General features: G+C 35.8%; 1 protein-coding gene across 1 annotated transcript; it reads left to right on the top strand.

Annotated features, from left to right (window-relative positions):
• Positions 1-146: 146 nt before the first annotated feature.
• Positions 147-1,079, top strand: LOC131906546 (taste receptor type 2 member 125-like). The gene has a single exon (XM_059257159.1). The coding sequence runs from the start codon at positions 147-149 to the stop codon at positions 1,077-1,079; it is 933 nt and encodes a 310-aa protein (XP_059113142.1).
• Positions 1,080-15,006: the final 13,927 nt, after the last annotated feature.

The raw sequence follows: 15,006 nt of genomic DNA, 5'->3' as shown, positions 1-15,006 counted from the left end.
CATTGGTAAATCTTGGTGTTTTCTTATTTGTTACTGTATTGGGAATTTTAGAAAGATGCTATGAATTTCTTTAAAAACATTTAAAATGAACACATTAACAAATATTCTTCATTGACGACAGACATCAGGATATTCTCTTACGGACAATGGATATTGCCATACAGAACATATGCAAAGCTACTATCATTGTGGAATTTATAATCGGGAACACTGCAAATGGATTCATAGCTCTGGTGAACATCATAGACTGGGTCAAGAGAAGAAAGATCTCTTCAGTGGATCAGATACTCACTGCTTTGGCAATCTCCAGAATAAATATGTTGTGGTCTGTATGTATTATTTCACTAATATATTCACTGTATCCAGATTTAGAAATGACTGTGAAAATAGTAAGAATGAAAAACAACACCTGGATTCTTGCAAATCATTTTAGCATCTGGCTGGCCACCATCCTCAGCATCTTTTATTTTCTCAAGATAGCCAATTTTTCTAACTCTATTTTTCTCTACCTGAAGTGGAGATTGAAGAAGGTGATTTCAGTGACATTGCTGCTGTCTCTGGTCTTCTTGTTTGTAAATATTTTAGTGATCAACATACATATTGATGTCTGGGCTGATGAATCCAAAAAAAGTCTCTCTTACGGTTCCACATCAAATAATTGCACACAGTTTTTCAGATTTATATTTTTAACCAATACAATGTTCACACTCATCCCCTTCACTGTGTCTCTGATCATTTTCACCCTGCTCATTTTCTCCCTGCTGACACATCTAAAGAACATGTGGTACAATGTCAAAGGCACCAGAGACCCCAGCATCATTGCCCACATAAACGCCTTGCAGACTGTGGTCACCTTTCTCCTCTTCTACACAGTTTTCTTTCTGTCTCTTGCCACACAAGTTTGGGTCTTTCAGTTTATAGAGAAATACAATTTGTTTTTTGCCGCTGCTATAATTACTTTTCCTTCAGTCCACTCATGTGTTCTGATTCTGAGAAACAGTAAGCTGAGGCAGGCCTCGCTTTTGCTGTTGTGGTGGCTGAGGTGCAGGTCCAGAGATGTAGACACCTTTGTCCCTTGATACACTTTATCAAAGATTTTTAATAATGAAGAAAGAAATTGCTTTGTTAAGAAATTTTTGTTCATTAACAAATTATATTTTCCAGTTTATTTATCCTATGTTACTTTGCTTATTAGTCATGTTTAGGATAACTGCTACCTAAACATACTACAGCTTTATCTGGGTATGTACAAATATATATAAATATTAATGTTAGCATATTTTAGCATTTTACAAAGAATGTTATGATTCTTACCTAAATGTAAGAATACTTTGTATTAGCTGATATAATTTTAGTAGCATTCTGGATCTTATTTGATCCAGTTATTTTATTTTATATAATAAAAAGCATTGGTGAGTATCTATGCATGTGAGATATAGTAAAAATAATACTGTGCAATTGCATACACATAAAAATAAATTCAAATCTAGGAAGTAGGCCTTATTTGAACTAAAAATGATGAATTACATAAAGACCTTCAAATCAAATATTATTAGAATTATCTCAGAGCCTTGATTATGTTTTACTCCAATGATGCTATGGGTATTATTACCTTGTAATATAGAAACTTGGACCATAGACAACACTATTCAGAATATATAATTTACATTTGGAAATATACTGTACTTTTGTCTGTAGTTTTTTGTCACACATCACATTCCATTTTAATTTTACTGATCCAGAAAAATAAATCCATAAAAACAAAGATTCGCTTATTGAACATCACACTGAAATGTTATTGTTTTTGCTTTATGTACTGGTATTCGACTATAGTGAGCATTCAGGTTGTCATATGAAGAAAATTTAATCACATAAAGTTAATGAAATAGTTGCATAAATATCTTGGTTGTAACCAACCACTTTCTGATTGGTTTTAAGGCCTGATACACAGAATGGAATTCAAGCCTGTTAACATTAATTGAATTAGATATAGACTTTTATACCAATGATTCCCATGAAAATATGACTATTAAATAGATTATAATTTATTATAAGAAGTTTAAAATACCTTAATTAACTATAGTAATTATAATTGTTTTATAAGCTTCAAAATTAAACTAAACCTTACTAAATTATAGATCAAATTGTAACAAAATAGGTATATCAATTTACATGAATAAAGATAAACCAGTGACAGAATTACTTTCATGAAAAAAATATTGTGTCATAAAAGCTCATTGGTGGCAAGTTCTCCACTAAGAAGAATATTTATAATCTCATGCAATAACTGAATTCTGAGTGACTTTAGTAGCTCTTTTTGACTTCTAGTCCTTTGAGTCTGACACATAGGGTGTGTGGTAAGGGAATATTTTCATAAATGAGTGAGTGAACAAATGGTTAGATCAACTACATTAAGACTGGGAAATATAACAGATTGCCAAATCTGAAGACAGCTTAAATCTCCTGATTTGGTTCTGCGTTGAGGTTATAGAAACATTTTTTAGAGCAAAAGACTGACCATTTCACAATCCTACATTTTACAAAAATATAGACTTGCTACAGCCTTTTCAGAGCAAAAAATGGAAAGAGTAGATAGAAATATGGAAAGCTGTTATACTTCATTATAATCCAATATTTGGGAAGTAAACACAATAGATTTTAATAAATTTAAATACATTTTTTTCTATTGTGAATAATATACTCTCGTAATGATATTTTTCAGTCATGTGTTTTCTAAACAAAAGTGAAAACTGACTTTATGTAACTTAATGAACTGTTTCTGTTCTAAAGTGATATTTGTGGTAATACCTTCCTAGCATATTTTCTGTATACATTTATTTTATGTTATCATGATGTAAATCCACAGAGACTGAACAAGTAACAATTTTGAAGTCCTTAAATGTCTTATTTCGGGTCTTTTAATCTAAAGTCAGTGGTATGGAAAGTAAGGGATGTATTTGTTTGAGAAAGTAAGGGAGGTCACATACAAATTTCTTCCCAGTACTGCCTACCCACATATCACTCAGAAGTATCCTGACCTCTGATTATGGCTGATTTTATGAGGTGTTTTGTGTCCTTTCATTGGGCCCAGTGCTTACAAAAAAGCTTATTGTTAGCTTTTGCTCTGCTGTCAATATTTTTTCCTGATGTTCAGTGTTCACTGTTGGTGAGGAAAGGGTTGCCTGTCATTAATTCAGTTTTGGTTTGTCCTCTCTTTCTCTATGGCTAAAGTCAAAGATGCATAGTGTTAGCATTACCAAAGCAGACTTGCTTACCTTATGTGACATATGACAGTTATTGAAAGTATAAATTTTACTAGAAATAATTTCCTAGAAATAATTCACATGACAGCTTAGAATGTAGGGATGTGAAACTTCATCTCATATCCTTCTCACCAGGAGCAGTGTTTAGATGTAACGACAAAATGAAGAAGAAGCATGGTGATCTATAATATGGGGAAAGAAAATAAGAAACAGGAGGGATGAATAGTTTCTCCTCCCATATGTTTCAAGCTTCTTATCTATTTGCAAAATGTAAGTTCAGAAAACCAGTGATATTTGCATAATTTGTATGTGGAATTTGAGCCTGTGGTGTGAAAAATCACACTGGATACTTGCAAAGACCTGAGTAAATGGGGGTGATATTTTAAAATCTTAGATCTGGATTTGGCTAACTCAGAATTTCTGAAAAACTATTTACACACTTTTTACCATTAATACCATACACCAGAGTGCTACATCTAACACAATTTGTACTGTTTATCTATGATCCTTAAGTCAATTGTGAAGTGAGAGAAGAAAATAAAATCACAAGATTTTCTTTCTCTGTTCCACTTTTACCTACTACAAGTGTCTCCAGTGGTATAGATAACAGTACCTGTAGATCCTTGTATTAATGACTTCATTCTGGTTGAAAATTTTCAGTCTTTAGATAACCTAGTAAATGTTACACGTTGGTATCATGAAATGTAATATGTTTTGGTTCCAAACTTTTAAGAGGCCCAATGAACATTCTAGCATGTGAGTTATAGGAAAAAGTTCTGTAGTATGGAATTCTAATGCACACAGAATAGAAGGATAATCCAGGTCACGTAAGGTGTTGATGAATAAAACAGGTGATGGTAATGACATCTGTAGACTTATGAGTTTAGTCTTCGTATTGTCTGCTCTCTGTGTGACTTGGGTGTACTCATGCTCTGTACTTATGGTGGGTTCTTATGAGCACGTAGCTTTTATAGGGTCACCAGGACTTGTGTAGAAGGACCCTACACATAATTTCATTCTTTCCTCTTGCAGATATTTTTTTTCCTTTTCTGAGACACAGGGTACTCTTCTGTTGAAGAGGATTTGGACCTACACTAACACAGCAGGGGTATGGCCTCCCCTTCTCCTGGTCATGTCAGAAGCATGAACAATGTCCTTGTTACTGAATCCAGTTCATTCCAGCCTATAGGGGAAGGGTTGATTCACATAGGAGATAACTATATAGACACAGAAGATAGCAATTCTATACATCTCTCCACAGACGTAGGGAGTGGAAACATTTATAAAACAAACAAGGATGGTAGTCTAAGGCATCCATTCTCCAGATTTTACCCAAACCACAAGCACAGTATCTCCTTTTCTTCTTCCTTCCCATATTTAAGTCCCTGCTGTCTATTTAAGGAATGTCTTTACGCCTTAATTTTGAGTTCTAGTTAATTCAAGAATTGAGGGATAATCTAGATTTTAGTCTCAATATTGTATACTCCTTGAGTCACTCATATGTTCTCATGTACAGCAATAGTGGCTGTACATGATATGACATATGCTGTTTCACAGGGCCACACACTAAGAAAAGAAACCCTATTTTTGTATTAATGTGATATCCCCATTGAAGACTTTCAGAAAGAGTATTTTTTCTCTGGTGAAAATAGGTGGCTTATATAGTTGTAATCAACTTTATGCTTTGGTGATTTGGTTACTATAGCTTTTATTCTTTAACAACAGAGAAGAGACAAGTTCAGAGTCTTTTTTTTCTATATGCAATAACATCTCTGTCTGTACAGGCAAATAAGCAACATGAAATCTTAGTGATGATGAATCTACATGTTTCAATTATATATCCAGAAATATGTAAACAATTATAAACCTAGTAAGTTCTCATTGAGATGCATGTGATTCAATGATCCAGGAATCATCAGTCACTCCCACTAGCTGGATTTTCTTTGATTCTCAGATAATAGTGTCAGTTCAAAATTCATACCAATGTGGAGACATGTCCCTTTCTGTGGTACTGTTATCTAAAGAATGGTATACCATATGAATGCATACTGAATTTTTTCTTGGGCGGCTCATTGGTGTCTCCCAACTCTATTCTCTTCTCCCTATATTTCTGCTTGAATTTTCTGGCTGGCTATGACCTGCCTTGCTATAGGCCAAAGCAGCTTCTTTATTAACCACTGGGAGCAACACATATTCACAGTGTACAGAAAGACAACCCATATCACAGTGTGTTCTCTCAACACATACCAACTATAATTTATATTTTTCTTTATTCCTCCTGTCCCACTCCTACAAATTCTCCTTGTTACACAGAAACAGCTCGGCCAGGACACTCTTCTTTGTCTATAAGGATACCACAGTTTTCTGAAACTCTTTTTCAAATTTTTTTTTCTGTAAAATATTTTGAAAACTACTTTACTTCGACTTTCGTATCTTAACTACCTTAACATACCTTTCAGATATGAGAAATTTCAAGGCATCTGGAGTCACACTGTTTTCTCACTACTGCTTTTAGAGTCTAAGATATATTAACTCTTCATACTCATGTTCTTTTATGCTATCTATGAGGATTGTGGTGCATGCATTTTTCTTGGTTGAGTAGTTGGCCTTACTTCATGTTTGCTCAACTATTTTTCAGATGTGGAAGAACAATTGTATTATAGTATATATTCTCTATCTTGAGTAGAGAGCACATTATCTTTTATTGAGCTTGGTGCACATTCTGTTCATTATAGAGCAGATTCTGGTGGCAGATAAGGGGACATGGATAAAATTTGAAGGTCTTTGGAACTGTTCAAGAAATTTGTCCTATTGGCCAAAGGAGAAAGAAGGAATGAGGATTCTGCTGTCAGGATGAGCTCCTTCTTAGTGACTGATCCAGGGGATGCCAATAATTTTCTGTAGGTAGACTTTTCTTTTCTGCCAGCCAGTTCCCAAAAACCACATGTAAATTTCTTATTAATTATAAATGCTCAGCGAATAGCTTAGACTTGTTACTAATTAACTCTTACTACTTAAGTTAATCCATATTTCTTATCTCCCTTCTGCCATGTGGTGGTCCCTTTTCTCAGCACTGGCATGTTCATCCCCTGCCTCATGTGCATCTCACTTATACTTCCCCAGACTCTGCCCTTCTTCTTCTCAACATCCTCCTAGTCTGCTAGTTCTGTCTAAACTCTACCCTCCAGCTATTGGCCAGTCAGCTTCTTTATTAACTCAATCACAGTGACATATTCACACAGTATAAAGAATATTCCATATTTCCTCTTTTGTCTAATTAAAAAGAAAGGCTTTAACTTAAATGTAGTAAAATTATATACAACAAAAAATAGTTATCAAGTAAGTATTATAGTTACAATATCCAGTCTGTTTATATTTGGCAAATTAGAGAAAATACTCCATCAGCTCTCCTCTCCTGAAGAGTCCAGAGTTTTGTACCCAATTTATTTTCTACCATGATATGGAGAACTGTAACTGTAACTATCTAGTCTTCAACCTCATCAAAGACCTGAACGATATAATACTATCTGAGTAAGCAGGAAGAACAGAGAAAGAAACTTCAAAAATTTAGAGATGACAGAAACCGCTGGTTGCCTGGACAGTCACCCTAGGTTCTTCTGTAACATTGTGGCATTCAACTTTGGCCTACAGGCTTATTATATCTGACAGACATTTTTGTGAAGCAGGGATTTTGAAAGACTTTCCTGCTTTGTCTTGGTAAAGTTCTGCAGTTGTTTTCTTTTGTGTCCTGCTTGTCCAGTTTGGGAAGTACACTGTCAGCAGTCAAGGCAGGGGTAGTTTCTTGCCCAGTGGCTAACTGTAGTCGGAAGGTTTTTCTGGTCCTGCCAAGCCCCTGTAGTCCTGTGGGCCTCTTATAAAATAATCACTCAAAAGCTTATAATAATTATAACTGCTTGGCCATTAGCTCAGACTTATTACTGACTAGCTCTTACATTTAAATTAACCCATAATTCTTATCTATATTTAGCCAGTGACTTGGTACCTTTTCTCAGTTCTGCCTTGTCATCTTGCTTCCTCTGTGTCTGGCTGGCGACTCCTGACTCTGTTTTTCCTCTTCCCGTATCTCTCCTGGATTTCCTGCCTGGCTATAACCTGACTCGCCATAGGCCAGAGAAGCTTTTTTATTAACCAGTCATAGTAACATATATTCACAGTGTACAGAAAGACAACCTACAGCAGCTAACTTTTACCACAAAGAAAGCAAACTCCATATGGAGTTTCTTCAATGCCCATCATCTTCTCTGAAGTAAATTGGTGCTGCCAGGAGCAGACATATCTCATTGTCATAAAAGATGCTCCAATACCTGGGCCATCCATTTTTATTGGTGTCTGGTCTCCTTGTTCTGAAACTTTTAAAGGTAACATACATTTTTGTATTAATACAAATATGGACTGTGTGTTGTACACAAGTTAGTCAAAGATTAATTTTGTTTTATGCTTGAGTAGGTAAAATATAAGTTACATGTTTTGAGTTTTTCTAGATTTATTTCTTTATGTCTGTAAGTCAGGATTTTCAGGGATTCTTCTTCAATCAATCCTGCTCCATATCAACCTGGAATGAATCCATAGCCTCCCATTCCTGTGGAAGTAAAAGCATAACTCTTTTCCCAAAGTAATATATCTTTTGACTTTCATTTTGAAGTCAAGGCATTTTTAAAATATATAGGTTGGTTTAATCCAGCAGTTTCTGTAATCCAATGTCTTAGCAGCTGTTGTTCCTTTATTAGCAATCAGAAAATCTAAAGACAACACAATAATACTGAATTCAGACTCTGTGCCTTTCCCATCTTTTCAAGGCTTTTTATTTTTTATTACTTTATTCCTTTTTTAAGGACTTTATTATTTTAAGCTATATTTTATTTAGACTGTATATATCCTTTCTCCTTTTGCTCCCAAGCCTATGTACATTTTTAAACACACTGTAATCTGTTTAGAGGTTTTTTTTTCCATCTGGATCTGTTTTTACTGAGTATCTGTATTATTCTCTGATCAAATGAGCCTTTAAATTGCTAAGCAGTGTGGCTATAACCACACATCTGCTTTGGTGGCTGGCTCTGCCCAATTCCTTGGTCTATGAGAGATGAGCTCTATGCCCTATGTACTTGGCTGAGAGTCATGTTTATTAACCAGGAACTGCATTCAATTCCCGAGCTCTGACATGGTGGTGCCCACAGTGAGGCAGGTATTCTTACTTAGTCTGCTTTTTTTTTTCAATCAACCAATAAATGAATGAATGAACTCAGTAAAAATATTACTGAAATACAACCTCACACTCTAAAGGGATTTCTTGGTTAAAATAAAAAGAGCAAAGAATCATTTATTATTTAAAAGGTAAAAGATGCGATCATACTGAAAATTTAACAGCAGTGAAGCACAAAGGACTATGTTTCTGTTTGTATCAATTCCTCAACCTACTTCAAGTTTTAAAAAATGATTTCAATAATTTTGTGTAATTCATTACCCTGTTTTTTTACAACAATATCAATGCTAGCAATATTTCTATAGAGAAAAAGACAGTATTAATTGTGTACTGTCATAATTAACTCAGAAGTTGCGCTAAATGTTTTTCCATAATAAACATAAAATAATGCTAGTACCCAATGGCATAGAGTCAAACGTGAATACAGACCTTACAGATAGTGATGGCATCATACAGAGCATACTTATATTCGTAATTGTGGAAGTCACAATAGGATGTTTTGGAAATGAACTCATTACTCTGATGACCGACATGGACTAGGTCAAGAGAAGAAAGATCTCTGCAGTGGATCAGATATTAACTAGTTTGGCCATCTTCAGAACTGATCAGCTATGGTCAGTATTCATAATTATATTAATAACTTCAGTATTTCCAGATTTATTGATGGCTGGAAAGATGGTAAGAGTGAGAGTGACTAATTTTACCTAGATTGTTTTAAATTATTTTACTATATGGATAGCTACCAGCCTCAACATCTTTTATCTTCTTAAGATATCAATTTTTTCCAATTCTGTTTTTCTCTATCTAAAGTGGAGGTTTAACAAGACACTTTTAAGGACATTGTTGATGTCTTCATTTCTCTTTTTAAATATCTTAGCAATGAAAACACATATTGATATCCAGATTGACTAATTAAAAATAGATTTATGGTTCTAGATCAGTGAATCTTTTACAGGTTTCCTTTATTAGTCAACACCACACTCGTATTCATTTCCTTTACTTTGTTCCTGACAGACTTCTTTCTGCTAATTTTCTCCCAATGGAACCATCTCAAGAAGATGCGGCTCAAAGCCAAAGGCTCCAGAGATGGCAGTGGTGTGACTCACATCAAAGCCTTACAAACTGTGGACTGTGGCTAGCTTTCTCCTATATACCGTTTTCATTCTTTTTTTTTTTTTTCTATTCAGCTTTGGACAACTGTGATTCAGAATAGATTTTCAGTTCGTTTGGTCCTTGTCTGCTCTTGTGTCTTGATTCTTGGAAACAGTAAGTGGAGATGGATCTCTCTTTGATACTGTGTTGCCTGATGTACGTAGTCTAATATTTGGGTCCCTGATACCCCTGGAGGGTAATTTTATATAATATAAATGAAAGTCACTTCATAAGAAATTCTTGATCATAACTACATAGTTTTCAAGTAGATTCTATGTTAATTTGTTTATAATTTAGGTCTGGAATAAACAGATCCTAAACTTACTATAAGTTTATAAGAAGATATGGAAGTATAGGTATTAATATAATTTTACAAAGAAGGGTATAAATTCAAGCTATTTAGATGTAGAAACACTTTATAGTAACTAACAATTTTAGTGGCATTCAGAAACTCATTTGAGATTTTTTTAATTATTGGTTTATGATAGGAAAAGTGAGGAAATATATATGAATATGAGATATAGTAAGTATACAACTGTGCAGTATATGTAAGTAAAATAATTCCAAATATAGGAACATGGGGATAATTTCAGATAAGAAGTGAGGGACTGCAAATAGTTAGAAATCTTTTTTTTTTAAATTATCTCAGAGGTGTATGTTGTTTTACTCAAGTTCCTTTGTGTGTGCTATTTACTTCATAATGAAGAACTATTATGAATAAGTGGTTTGCTTCTGGAAACATCCCACTTCTCTTAAGCATCAGTGTTTATCCTTTTCTTATTGAAAATAGATTCTTCTCCCATATAATATGTCCCAACCACAATTTCTTCTACCTTCACTCTTCCTAGACCCCAGTATCCCCATTTCCTTTACCCCAAATACATTCTTCCTCCATTTCCTCTTCAGAAGAGGACAGGTCTCCAAGAAATGACTGCCAAACAATACAAAAAAAGATACAATAAGAAAAGGTAAAAGCCCTCATATTGAGACTGGATAAAGCAACCCAATAGGAGGAAAAGACTCTCTCAAGCAGGTAACAGTTAGAGATCCACCAGCTCTTATTGTTAGGAGTCTCACAAAAACACCAAGCTAATGGCCATAACATACTCAGAGGGCCTGGTGCAGACTCATATAGGCCCCACACTTGCCATTTCAGTCTCTGTGAGTTCATGTGAGCCTTGCTTAGTTTATTTGATGGGCCATGTTCGCCTAATGTCCTCCATCATCTCTGGCTCCCACAGTTTGCCTGCTCCCCACCTCTTCTGTAGGGTTCCCAGATCTGTAAGAGGATAGCTCCAATGGAGACCTCCAATTTAGACTTTCTCTGCATAATGTCTGGCTGTGGATCTCTGCACCAGCCTCCATCTGATGTTGGAGGAAGCCTCTCTGATGATGACTGGACAACTCACAGATCTTCTCATGTCAAAGAGATTAGAATGTAGTGATGAAGGCTCCATGGAGACACCAGCTCTACCTCTCCACATTCAGTGAGCTGTGTGGATGTTTTCCTTGACAATGGGGCCCTGCTGTCAATTTTCAGAGAGTGACCCTCTGTCATAGCAACAGTCTGGGTTGCTTAGGGATCTCCACGGGACTCTCTCAGTCAACAACTCAACCAAATGTAACCCAGTCTCACCACGGGGAGACTTTCCTGCCTACAAAAGATGACCAGTTCAGACTTGATATGTTCCATTGCTAGAAACCCTCACTAGGATCACACTCATAGATTACTGTAGAAGTAACCGTCTTATTCAATAAGAAACACAGAACCAATGCAAAGAAGAAAGCCAAGAGGTCAGAACTAAGAGCTAAAAACCTTACCCTTCCTCTTGTGGTGGTCCTACCTCTCCGAAAGAGACCTACTTCCTGTGTGTCTGTCTTTATAAAGACTTTCTGTTCTGCCTTCTCATTGGTTGTAAACCCAACCACATGACTGCCTTGTCACTGCCTGTCTGTACAACCTCCAAGTCTTCTATGGTTGGTATTGAGATTAAAGGCGTGTGTCTCCATGCTGGCTGTATCCTTGAACACACAGAGATCTACCTAGCTCTGCCTACCAAGTGCTGGGATTAAAGTCGTGCACCACCAACACCCAGCTTTCACTTTGGCTTGCTAATAGCTCTGACCCCCAGGCAACTTTATTTATTAACATACAAATAAAATCACATTTCAGTACAAATAAAATATTACCATAGATTACAGGACGTTTCCACTGAACTAGGTTTCCATACCATCCCAAGTGTCCCCCAATTCCAGCTGTCCTCGAACACTATCCATCCATCTCTTCCTCCTCCCCAACCTGATCCCTCCAGCTCCTGTCCCAATCTGCCCTCAGTTCACCTGCAGAATATATTCTAATTCCAATTCCCAGAGAGGTTCATGCTTTATATCCCACCACTTTACCTAACCTTTCTGGGTCTGTGGTTTGTAGCTTGGTTCCCATTGACTTAATAGCTAATATCCACATATAAGTGAGTATATACCATATTTATCTTTCTGGGTCTGGGTTACCTTATTAAGGATGATTATTTTCCTAGATCCATCCATTTGCCTGAAAATTTCATGATGACATTTAAAAAAAATCGCTGAGTACTACATCATTCTGTAAATGTACCACATTTTCTTTATATATTTTTCAGCTGAGGGACAACTATGTTGTTTCCAGTTTCTGGCTACTATAAATAAAGCCACAATGAGTATAGTTGAGCAAGTGTTCTTGTGGAAGGATGGAGCATTTTTGGGGTATATCCCAATAGTAGTATAGTTGGGTCTTGAAGTAGATTGAATCCAAATTTTCTTAGAAAATGCCATATTCATTTCCATAGTGGCTATACAAGTTTACATTTCCACCTGTTTCAAGAACAGGAAAGTTTGTCAGGTGACAGTTCACTCATTGGATATCATACAAAGGTGTGGGTGTCTTTGTTTACTTTATGCTATCAGGTACCAGGATTTTATTATGATGGTCAACTTGTTTGTTATCTGAAAAAAATTTGTATAACTTCTAAGTTACTTATGTAAGCAAAGAAATTTACATTTTTGATCTGGATAAGTGATTTACACATTAATTTTTGGTAGAAATAGAAATGTAATGGAAAATTACGTAAAGTGAATGAAACAGGTAGAAACATTGTCCTATAACCTGTGCTCAGGGCTGATGAGTCTTCAGTAAGACACAATCTGGTAAGTCTATAAGATGAAGAATATTTTGTTTCTGTCTTACTTTTCCAAAGAAAGCTTTAGACTGATAGGTTGTGTTTAAACACTGATTTTATTTTGTATAAGTTAGATAATTCATCTATCAAATAATGAATAAAATGTGTGTTGAACTTAATTTCTCTGGTCCCTGAAGTCTTTTTTAATGCAAACAAGACATCATAGAACAGAAGCTGGAAGTGTTTGTAGATAACCACACAACACAGGGTGTTATTCTCATGTCAGATAATTGATATTTTGTACATTTTAGTCACTTATATAATATTTTTCAAGCAAAGAAGCTGGTGTTCTTAGATGTTCATTTTTGGCACATGGTTAATGTATAAAGGGATATACAATAATTGTGTTTACTGAATAGGAAGTCCTAGTTAATATATAGTGGGATATACTGTGATTGTGTTTACTGAATGGGAAGTCAAAATGCTTTAATAAAATGTTACATGAACTTTGTGTGCTAATCTCAGCCATTTGTCTTTTGTAATTATAAAGTTAACTATGGGTGATGGTGGCACAGGACTTTAATTCCAGCACTAGGGAGGCAGAGATAGGCAGAACTCTGTGAGTTTGAGGCTAGCCTGGTCTACAGAGTGAGTTCCAGGACAGCTGGGCTGTTACACAGAGGAACCCAGTCTTGAAAAAGAAAAAAAAGAAAAAGAAAAAAAGAAAGTCATATGATCTACATATAATGATTTCTTTGTCTAATTATTTATGATTTTAGGGTTTTTTTTTGGGGGGGGTTGTTGGTTATTTAATGAAATGGCTGGAACTTTCCAAATGTTCTATAATTGTGCTAATAACTGGCCCCTCAGTAAATGGAGCATTTCTTAGTTTTTTAACTAGCAGGTATAATAATATTTTTAGCTTTCAGATAAAAGGATTGAAACTTTCTTCACATTGAATTATTAGCTCCTCATTATTGATGAAATTATTAAGGCCACTCCACGTAGTTAAAAGGAGATTTATTTAATGGCATAACTTAACAAATTAAGGGATAGGTAGGTTGCGGGGTCTGGGGAAGGTGTATTGCAGTCTAGCAGTGTTCTCTGGAGCTCTGCTTGGCCCACCTCCACCGTCCAGGGTCCCGGAACAGAGAGAGAGCGCGCTCGCCCATCCAGATCTCGGGTCTCCAGGCGCCTCCCTTGGCCCCGCCTTGTAGGCGTGACAGTTGCCGAAGTCTCAATGGGGGTTGGAACTTCCAGATCAAAGCTGGAATGGCTACCCACTACACCTCATTTGATAAAATCCATTAGAAGTATAAAAATGTGTTATTTCATAAAATGCTATCATATTTCTCTTAAAAACCTTTAAATGGAAACATTACATTACTTTACTCCTTTCCTTTCCTTCATCCAGTCCCTCCTAGCTGCCTTCTCTTGAGCCCATCTCTCCTCCCTCAAGTTGATAGCCTCTTTGTCTTTGATTATATTTGATGTGTGTGTGGATGTGTGTGTGTGTGTGTGTGTGTGCGCGCGCGCGTGCGTGCGTGCGTGCGTGTGTGTCCACACGCACTCACATGAGTGTGTTTACAAGTATGTAGAACTACAACCTGCTGGGTCCACTTTGTCTTTTGTGTGTTTATGGTTTTAGGGCTGACCACTCTGCATTGAACAACCAGTAATGGACTCATTCTAGGTAAATTTGATTCGCTTTCTCCCAGCATACTTCTCTCATTTCTAATGAAAACAATGACACTTGTCAATCATACATAAACAGTGATGTACTTACTAATACACATATACTCGATTAGACCTTTGTATGTGTGAAACTTTTAAATAAAAGAAGCGAAGAAAAATAAGAATGTACTTACAAATAGTAAATAATGCCCAAAGTAAAAATACCAAATTCAATCACAGAAATGTTTTTTCTAAAAATCATAGTCTAGAAAATATTTGCATTTTACTATTAAGTGTTCAAGCATGGAGTTGGGTTGGTGGGGAGGTGGTGGGAAGGATCTGGGAGAAGTTGGGGACGGAGAACCATAATCAGAATATATTATGTGAAAAATATTTTTTCAATTCAAAAAAAAGAAATGCATGCCATCATATCCTTAACTTCCTAACTCAAAACCTGTCTTTAGTTGTCCCATTAATTACTACTATTTTTAAGTGACTGGTACAAGTATTGATGATTGATAGCATTAGAATACAGGGAAGT

This window comes from Peromyscus eremicus, chromosome 3, assembly GCF_949786415.1.
Source record: "Peromyscus eremicus chromosome 3, PerEre_H2_v1, whole genome shotgun sequence".
In the NCBI taxonomy this organism is placed as follows: domain Eukaryota; kingdom Metazoa; phylum Chordata; class Mammalia; order Rodentia; family Cricetidae; genus Peromyscus; species Peromyscus eremicus.
Note: the sequence above shows the minus strand (reverse complement) of the source record. Positions and strands in the feature narration are given on the sequence as shown.